The sequence below is a fragment of the Folsomia candida genome, unplaced genomic scaffold, assembly GCF_002217175.1.
Source record: "Folsomia candida strain VU population unplaced genomic scaffold, ASM221717v1 Fcan01_Sc041, whole genome shotgun sequence".
Lineage (NCBI taxonomy): Eukaryota > Metazoa > Arthropoda > Collembola > Entomobryomorpha > Isotomidae > Folsomia > Folsomia candida.
In genome coordinates, this window is record NW_019091233.1 from 672752 (window position 1) to 689064 (window position 16313).

General features: G+C 36.8%; 1 protein-coding gene across 1 annotated transcript; it reads right to left on the minus strand.

Moving 5' to 3' along the window:
- Positions 1–4451: 4451 nt before the first annotated feature.
- Positions 4452–8356, minus strand: LOC110861402. Its single transcript, XM_022110507.2, has 8 exons — positions 8201–8356; positions 8101–8127; positions 7503–7629; positions 7068–7168; positions 6875–6961; positions 6045–6245; positions 5344–5364; positions 4452–4594 (listed from the first exon to the last, which is right to left on the minus strand). Exons 1-8 carry the CDS (start codon positions 8252–8254, stop codon positions 4562–4564), a joined length of 651 nt encoding a protein of 216 aa, XP_021966199.1. The 5' UTR covers positions 8255–8356; the 3' UTR covers positions 4452–4561.
- Between the last annotated feature and the right edge of the window lie 7957 nt (positions 8357–16313).

The window sequence follows — 16313 nt, forward strand, 5'->3', positions numbered from 1 at the left end:
CATACACAAAGAGTAGACAATTCTCACAGTAGCTAAAATGGACCAATTGCAAGATTGGTTTTGATAGAGTTAATTAATTTGCCTTCCAAATTTTAAGTCGTTCTGCACCAAATACAGCCAGGCCATTCGCCATGGCAACTGCACAGAGTTAAAAAGCTGGCAAAATTAGGTCAAGGGACACAGCCCTCGATTCACTAAACGTCGTTGGCTCCCTAACATTTCCAAATACGTCTTGAACAGCTTCAACCAAGTCGACCAATTCCTCAACTGTACGAGGGGTGTGAGGAGGGAATAGGACAGCAAGGCATGAATATATCGAGCCCTGGAAATAATTAACCATGCGGAGGAGATTCCCAAATAACCATAAGACGAGGACGATACTGGCCGCCCTTCTTTTACGATACGTCCCTCTCGAACTTTCGCCCACCTGGCCAAAAAATATACAGGATACGGTGATAATCGTTTCCGTGATGGTGGAGACCCAACAGGTATTCTGACTAGGTCCAGTCCACCCCAATATGATTAGATAACACTGACCAAAACACAAAGCCATGTCTTCATGTCGAACGGCGACAAGAAAATTGTCACCCCACCAGCAGGGGATGGCGGCTTGGTAATAGTTATAAAATTAATGTATCGGTAAGCAGCATCATAGCAGAAGAATTCTAAGGCGATGTCATAATGGTACCATTCTGCTAATGCCAGACCAAAATTATTCTCACTTCGAAGCATAAAGCCGTGCCTGTATTCCGGCTGGGTCAAATTTAACCTTTCCGCAATTGTAGCGACAGGGCAAAACTCGAAATCTCCTAAATTACTAAGGCCATCTTGAAGTAGGGCACAGCTTCCTTTCACTGGCATGGGTAGATAGGTGACGTATTTGTGATGGTCTCTATTATGAGCGTCCCAAGCTTCCCGGATGCCTGGTAAAGACAATTTCTCCAATTTTGTAAAAGCTATCGTGTCACATGTCCTACATGGGACATACAAAGAACCGGTGGTAATAAGATGCTCGAACACGACAAGTTTCACAGTGCCTAAAACCTTAAGGCACCTTTGAAGAAAAGATAAACCTTGGCGATCTTCAGTATACCCGAAAACGAACTCAGATCGGAATGGCGTAACGAATTCAAGGATTCAGTCTTTACAATCCTTCTCCCGCGTAAATGACGCGACCAAATTGAGAAACGGAACCTTAGGCCGTCCTGATTTCTTTGTGGCAGGATACTCTTGTTCTTTTAGATGGTTTAAGTATCTGGTGATATCCAGCGTTGAAAATGTTGATTGATTAAAGATGCCGTGGCGCAGCGGGGTGTAAAGACTATCAACCGGTACAATTTGAACGTATGAAAAACTTGTGTCCACGACCAACGACCTGTCACCGTCCGTGGTGTATACGAAGATGAGATCGGCGTCTAGAAATAGCCCGCTCCAAACTATGCACCAACAGTAAGATGTGGAAATTGTAAAGATGAAAATGCAGATCCAGCCGGAAGTCGGCATGATATTGTCCGAAGAACAGATTCCTTGAAACAAACTAAAATTAACTTACAGAGTGTTTGCATCAAAATTAACATATGTATTCCCCGGAATATATAAAAAATAGATTTGCGTTGTCTCGAAGGTTAACCGTTTTTGATAATTATGTTGTTTGAACTAGTCGACAAAAGCATTAACTGGAACGAATTTGAGTGTAGGTACGTTTCTTAATAGCTGCGACATCATGAAATTGATTAGCTTTTGTGTCCTGAGTGGAGTTAATAAGTAAGCTACATATTTATCCTTTTCGTGACCTAGTTAAACGCATACCTGCAATTTATATCTAAGCAGTTTCGTATTGGAAACATAAATTCCCCGTGTTTGGAATTAATCGCCCTACTTTTCGAAGCTTTTCTAACAAGGGAAGGACCCCGACTGCTACTCGAGTATAGGGTACCCAGTATGTTTTTTAGAATCTACTAGGACCCTAGATGAGGGATCCATGCATATTTACGTGCAAAACTCATATTTGGCGCCGTGGCGTGGCGCCAAACTTCAAAATCTGGATTTTCGACCAACTTTAAACCCCCATGACTTTTGCAGTTGACAACGGATTTCCAACATTTTATACTCAAAATGATCACAGAAGTCGAAATTTTAAGAAAAAAATGAAAAACAAAAACTTTTTAATTTTTGAGTTACTTTTACGATTTTTTCGACAAACCCACATGTTTAAGAAAATTTTGAAATTTAGCACAAATTTGAAAATGTCAGCTTTTTGAAAAACTTGATGGAAATCGAAAGTTGAACCCTTTGTGATGATTTTAATCAATTTTTTTGAAAATCCGTCCAGGACTTCAAAAGTTATGCCGGTTTTAAAAATAAAAACATTCAAATTTGACGAATGTGGCGCCACGCCACGGCGCCAAATATGAGTTTTGCACGTAAATATGCATGGATCCTTCATCTAGGGTCCTAGTAGATTCTACAAAACATAGTGGGTACCCTGAACTCGAATAGCAGTCGCGGACTTTCCCTTGTAAGCCAAACTGGCATTTCTAAACACGGAAATGAAGGTCCTTTTGCGAAGGAAACGACATCCCCGTGTTACTTGAGTACAATTGTTTCCGCACTGTGGTGCTCAAAATATCCATAGTAATTATCAGAGTAATCATATCCAGGAGTCTGGCCCATATCGGAGTATTTGTGGTTTGTATTTGTACCTTAAAAAATAAACACATGCCAGTTTGCTAATTTGTTTTCGATTCAAGGACATCATCATTGCAATGGACGACACGAAGCCAACGGCAAATTTTGAAAGTAAGAACGTTTTTTTGTTCCGACACAAAATAAAATATCTGATACATGAATAGTTTTAACCTTTTAAAACGTATGGAGGTTTTTTGGCCTCCTAGGAAACATTGCGTTACTGTGGGAGGAGGTCTTTTGACCTCCTAAAATTTTCGGGCTTACTGCGTTAGGAGGTCAATAAACCTCTACGGATTTGTTGCTATGGTGCGGGAGGAGGTCTTTTAGCCTCCACCCAAATTTTTTCTCCACTGCGGGAGGAGACCAATAGACCTCGGTAAAAAATATTGTTTTCTCTTTTCATAACCCCTAATCAGGGTTCGGAAAAACCCTGGGTTTTACCTCGAAAACAACTACCCCGGGGTTTTACTGGGTTTTACTGGGTTTTACTCTATGTTTGGGGTTAACTAGTAAAAATTACAATGTTACACTAATTTGTTAAATTAATGTATTTTATGAAGATTCACCATAAAACTAATGCAAAATACCAGGAACACCCCCAAAAACCACTAATATGACCAAAGTCCAAGTTACGCTGTAAGTTGAGACTTTTAGGCCACAAAGAAAAATTCGAAATAAATATAGAATTCGCCGAATATTAGTCAGACTACTTAATTCGAGTTAGATATGCACTTGCAAACTGATTCTATTGATTTATCTATTTGAATTTTAAATGAAACCTAGTAAACCCCAGTAAAACCCCTTTAACATAGTAAAACCCGCTGGGTTTTATTAATTTACTACCCAGTAAAACCCCAAAACCCCAACCCAGTAAAACCCGGGGTCGGAATACCCTGACCCTAATAATATTTTATATCATAAAATAATTACTAGTTATTTGATCAAATTTGCACAAAAAACCCTCTAACACAAAATTATGAAGGTGTTTAATTCTCTATAATCACATTGCAAAGAATTAGAATGTGCAAAAATTTATTTCAAAATACTCAAAAAACCCTTCCCACAGTATCTGTCTATTTGTCATCCCTCCTTTCACGCAAGTTGATTTTCCCTTTGGAAAATTACTCCCAAATCGCAACCCAGTAATCACAGTAAATCTCCCGCGGTAACGCCATGGTCATGTCATTATACACGTTTTGAAAGGTTGAAAATAATTTCCTCCACATTCTGAGGTACAGATACCGACCGGAAATGTAATTTTGCTGAATTTACATGCAATGGGATGTTCGAATTTCAATTACGAAGCGGGAATTTTATCGGAAATGCAAATTTGTACATGATTTTTTTTTACCAAATTGGTGGACATTGTTGTCACACAAAGGTTATTGCACCCATATTTTTGCCTGCACCAAAACATAAAAGTTCTGGATTTTGGGAGTATTTGTTTACAAAATTCTTACGGCTTATTTTAAGAATGGCTACTCATACATATTTGTACTGAAGTAACAAGAACTTTGTGTTTGGGTGAATGTATTTCAATACCCCAATGAAGAATTAAGACGTTTACGTATGTAGATGGACGTGCCTTAAAATATGCTATGCAAAATTCATTCAACTACGCTTTCTTTATGAAGTTTATTCTGAAAATATGTAAATACACTGTATCCAAAAATTTTCTCACTGCCGTTTCGCAATGATTTTCATGAGCTTACAAAATTATGCAGATTGAAATGTTACTCATGCAAATAATTGGTACAGAAATCTTGGTAAATTTGCATACTTTACTCTAACCAAGCAAGAAAAGGTGTAATACACATACATAAATATTTATCAAGAAGCATAACTCGATTTGAATCCGTGTAAAGTCCATATTTTAACGAATTCGGATATCCGAGCACCCACGGAACTGTAATTGTTAAGAAATATTAGCATGTTTAAAAATACTTTCATTCCTAAAATAAATATACAAGTGCAACACGCTCCCGTACATGCGCTTGATGTTTATGATAAAATATCGCGTAAAAAGATTTCCCCCCGGTCCGTCCAGGCATTTAGCACCAAGTTTCATTCAAAAAATTACGTCGCAGCATTTAAAAGTTTTTCAACACAAGTGGATGCGTGGGCAGGGTTCGCCACCCCGGGTTTTTGTGGGCTGGGATTTTGGAGTATCAAATCTCCGGAAAATCCCTACTGCTTAATCGGGTTTTTGCGGGTTTTTGTAAGATTTTAAGGCAGATTGAAACAAAATCCCTTAAACTACAACTTACATCAGGGCTAATTAAATTGTTAGATTCATCATGCAGTTTTGAGAATTTTTATGTGCGACTTGAATTTCAAAGTATCCTTGCATATGTATTTCCAGATTTACATGTTAAACATGAATTTTCGATTCAGCAGTCCAAGTAAAAAATGATAATGCTTAAAATTGCACGATAAATTTGTATATTAAATAAGTTATTTCCTAATAAAAAATTTTAGGAGTTTTGGTTCAACCTGCCCTAAAATATACAAAAACCCCAAAAACCCCGGAAAAACGCACGGGGTTGGGTTTTTCTAGAAAAACCCCGGGGTTTTCCGAACCCTGTGCGTGGGCCAGGTTGAAATCTTTTTACAAGATTTTATAGCTATGTAAAATATTTAGAACAGGGTACATACCGTTTCTTGGGGACCGCATCCCTATAAAAAATAAATAGTAATTATCATTCCGTTAATTATTATGAATACTGCCGTAATACGTCCTTCTACGGAACCCTTTTTCAAGCGTGGCTTCTCTATCGAGTTATATATGCATCACATGGCGTTCAAGTTAAATGCACCCTTTGAAACAAAATATTGGCGGCAAAGTTTCGTTTTTGGGTAAAATTTGTCACGTTTTTTTCTCCACGGAGTGAAAAAATAGGCGGTCGTGAGAACTTTGTCCGGGAAAATATTTTTTCTAAGCGGAAAGTTAAGTGTCATGTGATCATACATACCTTTTCAAAAAAACTTTGCTCATTCAAAATTTAATCAATCTGATTTCTGAGTGTAGATTTTCACTTAAATTCACTCATTTTCTCTCAAACTCATTTCACTTCACTTCATCCGGCTTCATTTTTTACTTCCCCCCAAGTATTAAACATGTATTTGGTGTGAAAAATGAAAGGAGTGAAAAATCATTTGATTCACAATCACTTCGATGAAATGACTGAATCTTATTTTCATTCAAATCACAAGAAATTCATTTTCATTCACTCCCTATCATAATCAGTCACATGAATAAAAGTGAACAGGTATGCACGCGATATTTAATTTTTGGTTTAATTTTTTTAATACCTCGCTCCACAAGGTGGCATTGTTCGTACTTAAAAAAAACTTACCGTGGCCGACGTGCCGTTTCCGCAGTCACCCCAGTTATTTCCGGCGCGATAATTCCACTGAATGATGCAGTGGTTGCACCTAACTCCGGAGGGAAGTTGGAGCTTTGATCGCATCAATCCTGTCGGCCCAGCGGGCAGTTTGGTCGTCCCGGAACCGGGTCCACCGCCAGCAATTCGGAGCACGTTTTGGTTGAAACAGGCCTGAATACAGCAAATGGGGTAAATTAATGGACAATTCATATTCATAGTCATTCATAGTCATTCATAGTCATTCATAGTCATTCATAGTCATTCATAGTCATTCATAGTCATTCATAGTCATTCACAGTCATTCATAGTCATGCATAGTCATGCATAGTCATTAATAGTCATTCATAGTCATTCATAATCATTCATAGTCCTTCATAATCATTCATAGTCATTCATAGTCATTCATAGTCATTCATAGTCATTCACAGTCATTCATAGTCATGCATAGTCATGCATAGTCATTAATAGTCATTCATAGTCATTCATAATCATTCATAGTCCTTCATAATCATTAATAGTCATTCATAGTCATTCATAATCATTCATAGTCCTTCATAATCATTCATAGTCATGCATAGTCATTCATAGTCATGCATAATCATTCATAGTCATTCATAGTTATTCATAGTCACAGCTAGGTAAAATATGTAACTTTGTTAAATCATTTTACATCCTTTTACAAAATCTGGCAAGTATACAAAATTAAGTTGGTCACTTAATTTTCCATAAAAATATTTCTCAAATGTTGTAAAAGTTGACATACATAGTTTAAAAATTTGGCAATTTTGCCGAGCACAAACCTGATTTTCGGTCTGTGGGTTGGTACAAAGGCGGAATTCCATCGCACCCAAGTGGCTCACGGTCAACTCGACTTCAATATCGATGATCTAAATACATACATACATTCGTAAATAAATTTGAATTTTAACTATTTATAAACATATACTAGTTTATGTAAAAGATCGTACAACAAATCTCTAAAATTTCTCCTACCTGGCCAGCCGAATAGTCTCCCGTGATGATGCCTCTGTAAAACGTGCCTCCAATCTCGTTCGGTCGTGGAGCTGAGGTGGACGAAGAGTCGCCACAAACGCCTATTTCAATATTACAATATTACCTTACAATGGAGGTCTCATTAACGTATGCTCACAGATTTGGACCAAATTAGCGTCAATCGATCACAAATATGATTAGAATGAAATTTGCAAATGACACTATCCGCCAAATGCGAAGATATTTGCATTTAAAAGGGGGCAAAACGCGCAAAAAGTCGGGCAAGTTTTGTATTTTCCAAATTTTCTGCGCATTCTAATCGTATTTGTGATCGATGGACGCTAATTTGGTCCAAATCTTTGAGCATACGTTGGGAGACCTGTATTGTTAGTCCAAATTCTAAAGTCTTATCTAACCCTTGTCACCTCATCTTACCACAGTTGTTCCCTGGATTGTCAGCCTGATGCAGTCCACCACAGTACAGCTCGTTATCGCTGTAATTTGGGGGTGGATTTTGTCCAGCAAATTCGGGCACACGCCAAATCGAGGAACGGTTTGGAGGCTAAATTAATATGTAATTTTTAAAAAAAACATCATAAATCCCACGTGCGGATTTTGAGTTTAAACTACCTTGTCTCAACTTTCCCTCGTTCCATATATTCAAATGGAGATCTAGAAACCTAATCATCTCCGTGTTTTTTGTACAATATGAACATTTCAATGCGCCTAAACCTCGATAATTTTTAGGTTTACAAACTTACGAGTTTTTCTTCCATGAGAAAATATTTTTACGCTATTATTATTTTTTTATCTATTTTATATTTATGGAAGAAAAAAAAAACTCAAAATTCTACACTCGTAACTTTCTATTGTAACAAACCAGCGGAGATGAATGCATACATAGGTTTCAAAATCGCAATTTGAATATGTAAATGGACCAAGGGGAAGTTGAGACACCCATATACAATACCACCAAAAACGAAAAATTTCAAGAAAACGTAACAAATCTTGTCAATAATTTTATTATCCACACCTTCATGAACCTTCCGTGAGCGTCAACCTAAACAAGTCAAGTTTTTTTTTTAATGAAAAACGAAATCTTTTAGGGAAACACAATTTTTATTTTTACTTACCGCGATTAAGACGCCGCCACTCAGGACGAGCGCGAAGACGAACAAGTGTTGCATTCTGAAAGAAAATACTCAACCGTGGTTTGAATGTTACGGTTTTTGGAGTAATTGTGCCTCAACATTGGAGACTATGCAGCCTTATATGTCCAGCTGACGTGGAGAGAAGTAACGCTTGCAAATTCTGGAGAGGTGTGCACATTTTATAAGCAGAGTCCGGCTAAATATGTGTTTCAAAAATCGCGAAATAAATACTTGTGTAAAAAAAAACTTTTAAAATTTATTTTACGCAAATTTTTAATTTAAAAGCTTGTATATTTCAAAATGACAAACTAACAACATCCTCGCGTGCTCTTTAATTATTAATCCAATTTATCTAATCGGTAGTCCGCCTTAACTATTTATGTACGGCAAATTTGTGAGGTTTGTCTTGCAGTATAAATGTGTACATATTTTAGGATGACATATATTTATGTATATGCAGAAACATTTATATTTACCAAAAAAATATATATTCGGAAAAATTGCCGAATATTTTGTACATGCCAAACAGAGTGGAAATCAAAGTTTTGTAAAATTTGTCCAACCGTTTTGAAAATCCTAATTGTTTTGTCATTCTCTTTTTTTTACTCAACCTTAGTTGAATTTGGAACAACTCTTATTTAGAGTGTACATACATGAAAAGACATATTTATTCATATGTCTCAACGCCTCGAAATTTGTAAAATAATCAGAGATGCGTTATTTAAATAAGTTCTTATTTAAATAATGCTTAAATAACGCTTGGAAATTATTTATTATTTATTATTTAAAAATAAATAAGTGTCCTTGATTATTTATTATTTATTATTTAAAACTGCATAATTGTTGATGATTATTTATTATTTATTATTTAAATAATTTCCAATTGACGGTTTTTCTATTATTTAAATAATAGCCGTATTTAAATATTTTGTCAGAGCACAATTTGTCGTAATGTTGACAAAAATGCACCTTAATTGAATTTTTTGAACAATAAGATTCAAATTGGTGCATTAAACGCTAAAGCGAGGAGATTTCGCCTTATTATATTTGGTAATTGTTTTGCTGTTTCGGAAAATTCTCCATTATCTGCATCTTCTCAATAATAACTAATTATTTAAATTTTAAATAATTATTTAAATAATTTATTTATTTAATTATTTAATTCTAAATAACCCACAGTCTTATTTATTATTTATTATTTAAATGAAATTAAAATTTTGGTGGTTATTTATTATTTATTAATTAAATAATTTTTGGAACGAAAATTATTTATTATTTATTATTTAAATAATTCACTTATTATTTAACGCAACTCTGAAAATAATTATGCCGAAAACATTTTTCTGACCGTGTGACCTTTGCCTAACCAGCAGCAAGATTCCATAATTTCAAGTAAGTCGGGTTGTTATTGAAAATTTGTAAAATGCATGCATACATAACCATCCTCTGTTTACGTGTGATTGTCATTCGGTATAATAATTGATGATTAATTTGGCATGGTGCATTAGCAACAAATACAATTGTCAAGATAACCCAGGATAAGCCTGATCATCGCATAATTGACAAATTGATGATGACAGGAATTCCCATCCCTAAATGTTTCCATACACTCTAGGAAATCCAGCACTAAAATAATTAATACGTACCACGTGGTATTAATTTATTACCCTAGCAAAGTGGTCTAGTAACATCTCGGTGTTAAATATCAGTAAAAAATACGAACTAACTTAAATTGAATGCCAATCAGTAACAATTTTAATACCGGCAAACCAATAAATACTTGGTTGACTATGCCGAATTTCTAACCGTGTGATTCGACAAGTTAATAACATTCCTTACGTACTTTTGACTTATTCGCATTGCGCATTTCTAAAAGTGCAACGTGCAAAAGATATGCACAACTATTTATTTGCAAAGATAAATACACCACCAATTATTTGTGGCTGTTCAGCTGTCAAACTGATTGTGATGTAACGCAGTAATTAGGCACTCAATCAATGACCAAATGCATTTGATTACTTCACTCGATTGGCAAATGGCTTTTTAGATAAGCTTAATTAACAAGTCATCTCATCCCATCCATCAATCAGCATTTGCTAAATAAGTACTCTTTACATAAACAAATTCCATGCTTCGTTACAAACATATTTTGTCAATAAATTGACTTGCTTAATGAGAGCAATGGGCAGATACGTTCTGATCATTGCTTATCTTGCATCTTACAATGAAACTTTCCTAGCGTATGCGCTCCAATATTCTCCAAATTATGTAGTTTAAATAGATCACAAATTTAATTAATAAGAAATTTGCAAAAGGCACGATCTCCCACTCGGCACGTTTGGCAGAGATATTTGCATCCGGAGAAGGGAAAACGCTTAGTAAATTTAATAAGTGCAAAACTTTTTAACTTGAGAGGCTCATATTCCTACATTTTGGACGCAATTTTCTCCGCCAAACCATTGGCAAATCCGCCTTTCGCTAGTTTGGTATTAAATTTGTGATTTTGGAATTGTCCAGGGTTTTACTTTACCCACCTTTTGAACTTAATCCCAGTGGGTAAAATAGAAAAAATGGGGAAAATGGGTAGGAAAGTTTACAGTAAGTTGGTGCACCAACATCACCATTGGGGGTAGTTTATTTTCCTTCTTTTGCCCTGTTCTTACTGTTTATTAAATAAACCACTCGATTTTTTATTTTACCGGTAAATATTTAATTAGGTTTAAAATTGGCAGTTTAGTAAAAATAAAAATTACACAATATTTTATATCAGAAAGAGAGTCAGTAATTATATTTCCTATAATTTTATAGTGCTCTCGTGTTATTCAATATGTATAAATAACTTTGTCTTTCAAGTTGAGAGTGAAAAAGTGAATCGTTCTGCCTCAAAAAAGTATTTCCCCATTTTTTTCATTTTCCCCACCTACGGGGCTTTGGGGTGGGTGGCTAAAACCCATTTTACCCACCCTATTTTCCCTGACATTGTCAGTATAGGAATAAATTGACTACATTTTTTAAATACAATTTTTTTTACTTGGATATTTTTACTTTTGATCCACGTGCAGTGCTCGCAATGGGTCGGGTCCCAGGTGTGACCCGGACCCAGACCCGACCCGGACGCGGACCCGAATTTAGAAACGGGTCTTAGGACCCGTTTCACGCCGGGTCCAAAACTACTGATCCGGACCCGAGGGGTCCGGGTCCGGGTCTTGAAATTTCTAGACCCGGACCCGAGACCCGCGTCTTCCTTTCTAATATTACATTCAACGCTGGAGCTTCCAAGTAACCTACGTTGATGCCTTTAGGATATGCTGCAGTACTAGTTCTAAGGTGTGCACGAAAACTGAAGGGTTATTCTCGATGGCACCATCTGCGCCCACGACATGCCACGCCCCGTCAAAGGAATTACAGTCACGAAAACAGCTGCATTCAAACGTTTGTCAAAAATTCAAGTTTCGCTTCCTTTTGGTAATTTTCCTAGTTTTCCTGATCCTATATTTTTGTTTTTTCATTCAAGATTGGACTAAATTTTTATTTAAAAATTATTTTCTAAAATTTCCTCACGATGTTTTCGAAAAAATCAAAATTTATAAAAGTTGAGTTTGATGTTGGAAATTAAAAAGTAACTACATATATGCGATGAAGAAAGTAAAAGAAATCAAAATCAAGGATTAATGTTAGATTTCTGGTCATGAAAAGGTCAAAAACTTATTCACATTCTGTGTCTTTGAGTGGGCGCAAATTGGGTCCTCCTTGACTTTTCGTACACTAATTTACAGTTAGTGCTACAATATGTAGACACATATTTAAGCATTGACAGTGTCATAGTTATCTTTAACGAAGATACCTACATATAAATTTTGATCAATAACGATTCAAACTAGATATCCCCCACCATATTTTGATCACATTTTAACCAACAATCCAAACACGGCCATTGTCTTGAATCCAGTTTATGCCAACCTGACACTTTCAATACTTGACATGGCGGCTAATCCGCTCACGAATATCCGGAGAAAGTCGGGTTGGGCATCCGTCTCATTTCTGCCCTCTGTTCCCGGGGATTCCAAACGAAAATACTTTATGATGCAGAGAAAAATAGTGTACATTTTCAACCCAACTTTTATATTCCAACATACCGATAACCCCTGGGATTCATCAAGTTACCAGGATTATTCCTACCACAATGGTATCTCAAAACTCATCCTCTTCAATGTCAACTATCCTGACGACATTTTCATACCCTGCATCCCATGCCTTTACTCTGTCCGTATAAAATTGAGGTCCACCCCTCTCCCAAAAATGGAATCAGTTTGGTGGACAAAAAATATTAATTTACTCCAAAAGAAGGTGTTATACAACAAGCGTGTCAACGTAAAACATATCAACTGCGAAGTTTACCATGTGCGACAAATGTCGTCTAAGGACTGTAAAATTGTGCACCTTTCTCAAAGCTTGAACTTTTCCATAGCCGGGGTACCCCATACCTTTGAAGTATATGTATCAATGCTGGGTACTGACACTTATAATGCTAAACATGGTTTCATGATGCCATACTCGGTTAAGTACAATTCTGTTCAGTTTTCCATTATAACGCAATACCCGTCCGGGTTGGAAAGCATGGCTGCGTTTTTGCAGCCGTTCAGCCCCCCCGTCTGGGGGGTCCTGTTACTTGGCTGTATGACCATATGTTTGGTGGTGCAAGTTACAAAGGAGGACATGACTTTGATCGAGGTTACCTTTGATATGATAAACATAGTCGCCCTCCTCCTTGGGCAAGGGGACAGTTCGAGAATATGTCACAACAGAAGGACTATTGCTGCACCAATAGTCGCAGTTTGGCTACTTTGTGGGTGCTACGTTATCATGGAAAATTTATACACGGGCGAGATATTTTCATATTTGAGTGCCATCAAGCCTCCCCATGTTCCCGAAACATTGTCCCAACTGGTCGACTCGGACATTCCAATAATAACGACCAGCTCCTACTTGGGATATGGTAGTTCTGGATCTATTTTGACGAGCAATACAATCCCGCAGTACATTAAGTTTTACCAGGATAGGAATAAATCCGTCGAACTACTGGTAAAGCTAAAGAGGAGGCTCACTTTTGTCCATGCGGTTGGCTCCATTCCAAACGTGGTAGAATTCTTATCTAGTACTTTGGCCTCAAAATCTCTCGCGCATTTCAACACATCCATCGATCCTCGTCAAACGTACGCCATTATGGATGATCATCATATCTTTGAACCTACATCGACCCTCTTAAGAATAAATGGCAGTCGGTCAGTATTAAATGGGAAGGATGCCACCCCCTTTGTTTCTCTCTGGTGCGACTTACGCTTTAGAAACTGGTTGTCTCCACTCCTTGATAGAAAGCTGGGGCAACTCGAAGTCTCCGGCATGGCGGGGAGATGGGACGAACTCCAAAGAGTAACTAATGTGCAATTAATTCTAAGGCTAATTAGGGATCCTGCGTATAAAAGATATTCGAAAGGGTTCCGGCCAAATAGGGAGTCAGCAAAGGAAGTCCCTATTCAACTTAAGGCGGTGAAATCAATTTTCATTTTGTCTTTATTTCTTTTCCTTCTTGCCCTCACTAGTTTTGGGGTTGAGGGTAGAGTTTGGGTGGCCTGTTTTCTTTATAGAAACTATCAAACAGTTAAAAAGTATTGGGCTGGTATTAAGTTATTTGTGAAAGATAAATTAGCACATGTGAATAAATTAGCACATGTGAATTTTTAAAAGTTTCTAATAATTTTGAAATAGTTGCAATTACTAGTAAATCTAGCATGGATATCTCTTGAAGTTACATATGTCTCGATTGTGTCACAACATGGAGGAGTGGTTGAGGGTATGGTTCTTGGTTCTTGTGAAATCTCCAACAGCAATTAAAATGCCAAAAACCTTTGACACCTTCTAAAACTTTGAGTGGCCGTTAAAATTAATGAAAACAATTTGAAACTCTAAAATGATTTCAATAAATCGGTAGTTCAATTTCCATCTGTATTACTCTGTAAAAATTATCAGTAAAAATTTTGCATCTTATGGAGATAAATTAAATGTACTCAATTTTTAAGTAAGGTAAATAACGTAAACAATTTCATTACTCCAACTTAGTGAACACCTTCGTCCTATAACGACAACATCAACGTAACATCAACCCGGTTAATTTGAAACATTTCCTCTACCGTAAAATACTTTTCAACATGTATTCTGCACATGTCGCAAAAAATCATTGCAAAAACGCCCCCATCTTCACCCAATTCATACAAAGTTTAACCAACCCAACCCTTTGTCTCTTCTCTTTCACGCAATCCTACAAACTGACACTGTTAAGGGGACGTTCATAAACTTCATAACGCAAATTTTTGCTTTTTTTAGATACCAACCCTCGCCTATGTCTCGCAGGTGTCACAAAAATTTGTATCCCATCCCCCCCCCCACTGTCACGTAACGCATGTGTCTAATTATTCAGCGGTTGAGGGTTTTAAGGTTCTAAGTTTTAACAAATTGTCAGGGTTGGTTTGGTTTGGACAAAAACCATACAGTGGTTTGACCACATTTGCGCCCGCCACACCCACTCAAAGACGCCCAAAAAACGCTTTCACTCCAGCTTTCACCTTCTCAAGTCCAGTTCAAAAATCCAATTTTACACGGATTTTGAAATTTCTTTCATAATTATACTCTCCGTCTGGGAATATCAGAAAGCAACTATCTGGGACTCCTATATAGTTATTTTCTGATATCCAACATCAAACTCAACATTTCTAAATTTTTAGTATTTTAAAAATTTAAAATTCTGAATGAGCATTATAGTAGTAATCGACAGAACAAATTATGCTTGCGAAATAATCATCAAAAAATAAAGTAAATTTAGAACTCGTCGGCAACACTATGATATTTTTTTGCCCAAAAACAATTTTGACGAATGTTTCTCAAAATGTGTCAAATTTCTAGTAGATAAAGAATCCGTAATAATAATTGCGGGGTCAGGGGAGGCGCTACGTGTCAAAATGTTTAAATGTATGGAAGTATGGCCTTGCCTTTGACAACGTCCTACAACATCGTAAAAATTGCGCACGGCTTGTTGGCCTTAAATCGGATTTGACCCGGGTTAAATCGGATTTGAGTAAATGGTAAGACGTAAACATGGCAAACATGGATAAGCGAGGCTGGGTTAGATGCTGGAATAATCTGTGTGCGCAGAATAAAAGAGAATAATACATGTATGTATGTATATTTATTTATTGCATTTGATTCATCATTCATTTCACATAGTTTTGTTTTATGACCATGTGATGTACCTTGTCAACTGGGTTGAATCTAATCTGGAGTTTGACTTGAACTTTTCACCTTGTTGAGCAAGTTTGCAATCAATTACGTAAACATACCTACAAAAGTTGAGATGTTGTTATGCTCGTATAAATTTATGGGGGTACACACACAGAGAGAAGAAAACAGCGATGTCCTCACTGTGCGGAAATATATCACTCAAATTCTGTCACTTACACATGCATGTAACAGCAAATTCTGCGAAAATCAAATTTTCTACCACGCTGGCAACAATTCTTACAGGATTATGATAAATTTAAATTTCGCAGAAATATTTGTTACTCTGTGGCGACAAAATCATAACCGGTGTGGTAGAGCCGCATAGTGACTACACGCGTTGACGATTTTATTACCAAATTATTTTGAGTGTATGAATTTATATACACTCCATTTTATTAAACTACCGTGTAAGATAAGTTAAGTTTTTATTGCAGCATATTATTACGTTACGCTTGAAGGGGGGGGGGGGGATGGGTGGAGGGGGTTACGCCCCAATGATCGTGCCTATGTACGCCATGTTAAAGGGGGGAGGGAGGAGGTTTAGAAAATCAATTTCAAGCGTTACGTAATTTAAGAACGGCCCCTAAGGCCCATAAAGGTACAGGTGTACGGCTTACTATAGTAACACGATTCACTTTTTAACAATCGTCTATAGACAATCGAACAGGTTTCGCATGCCAATTCCCAATCTGTCGATGTGTCACATTCTGGAAACTCAAACCTTTGTAGGGAACGTCGAATTTCGGGAGGTGGTATTAGCATT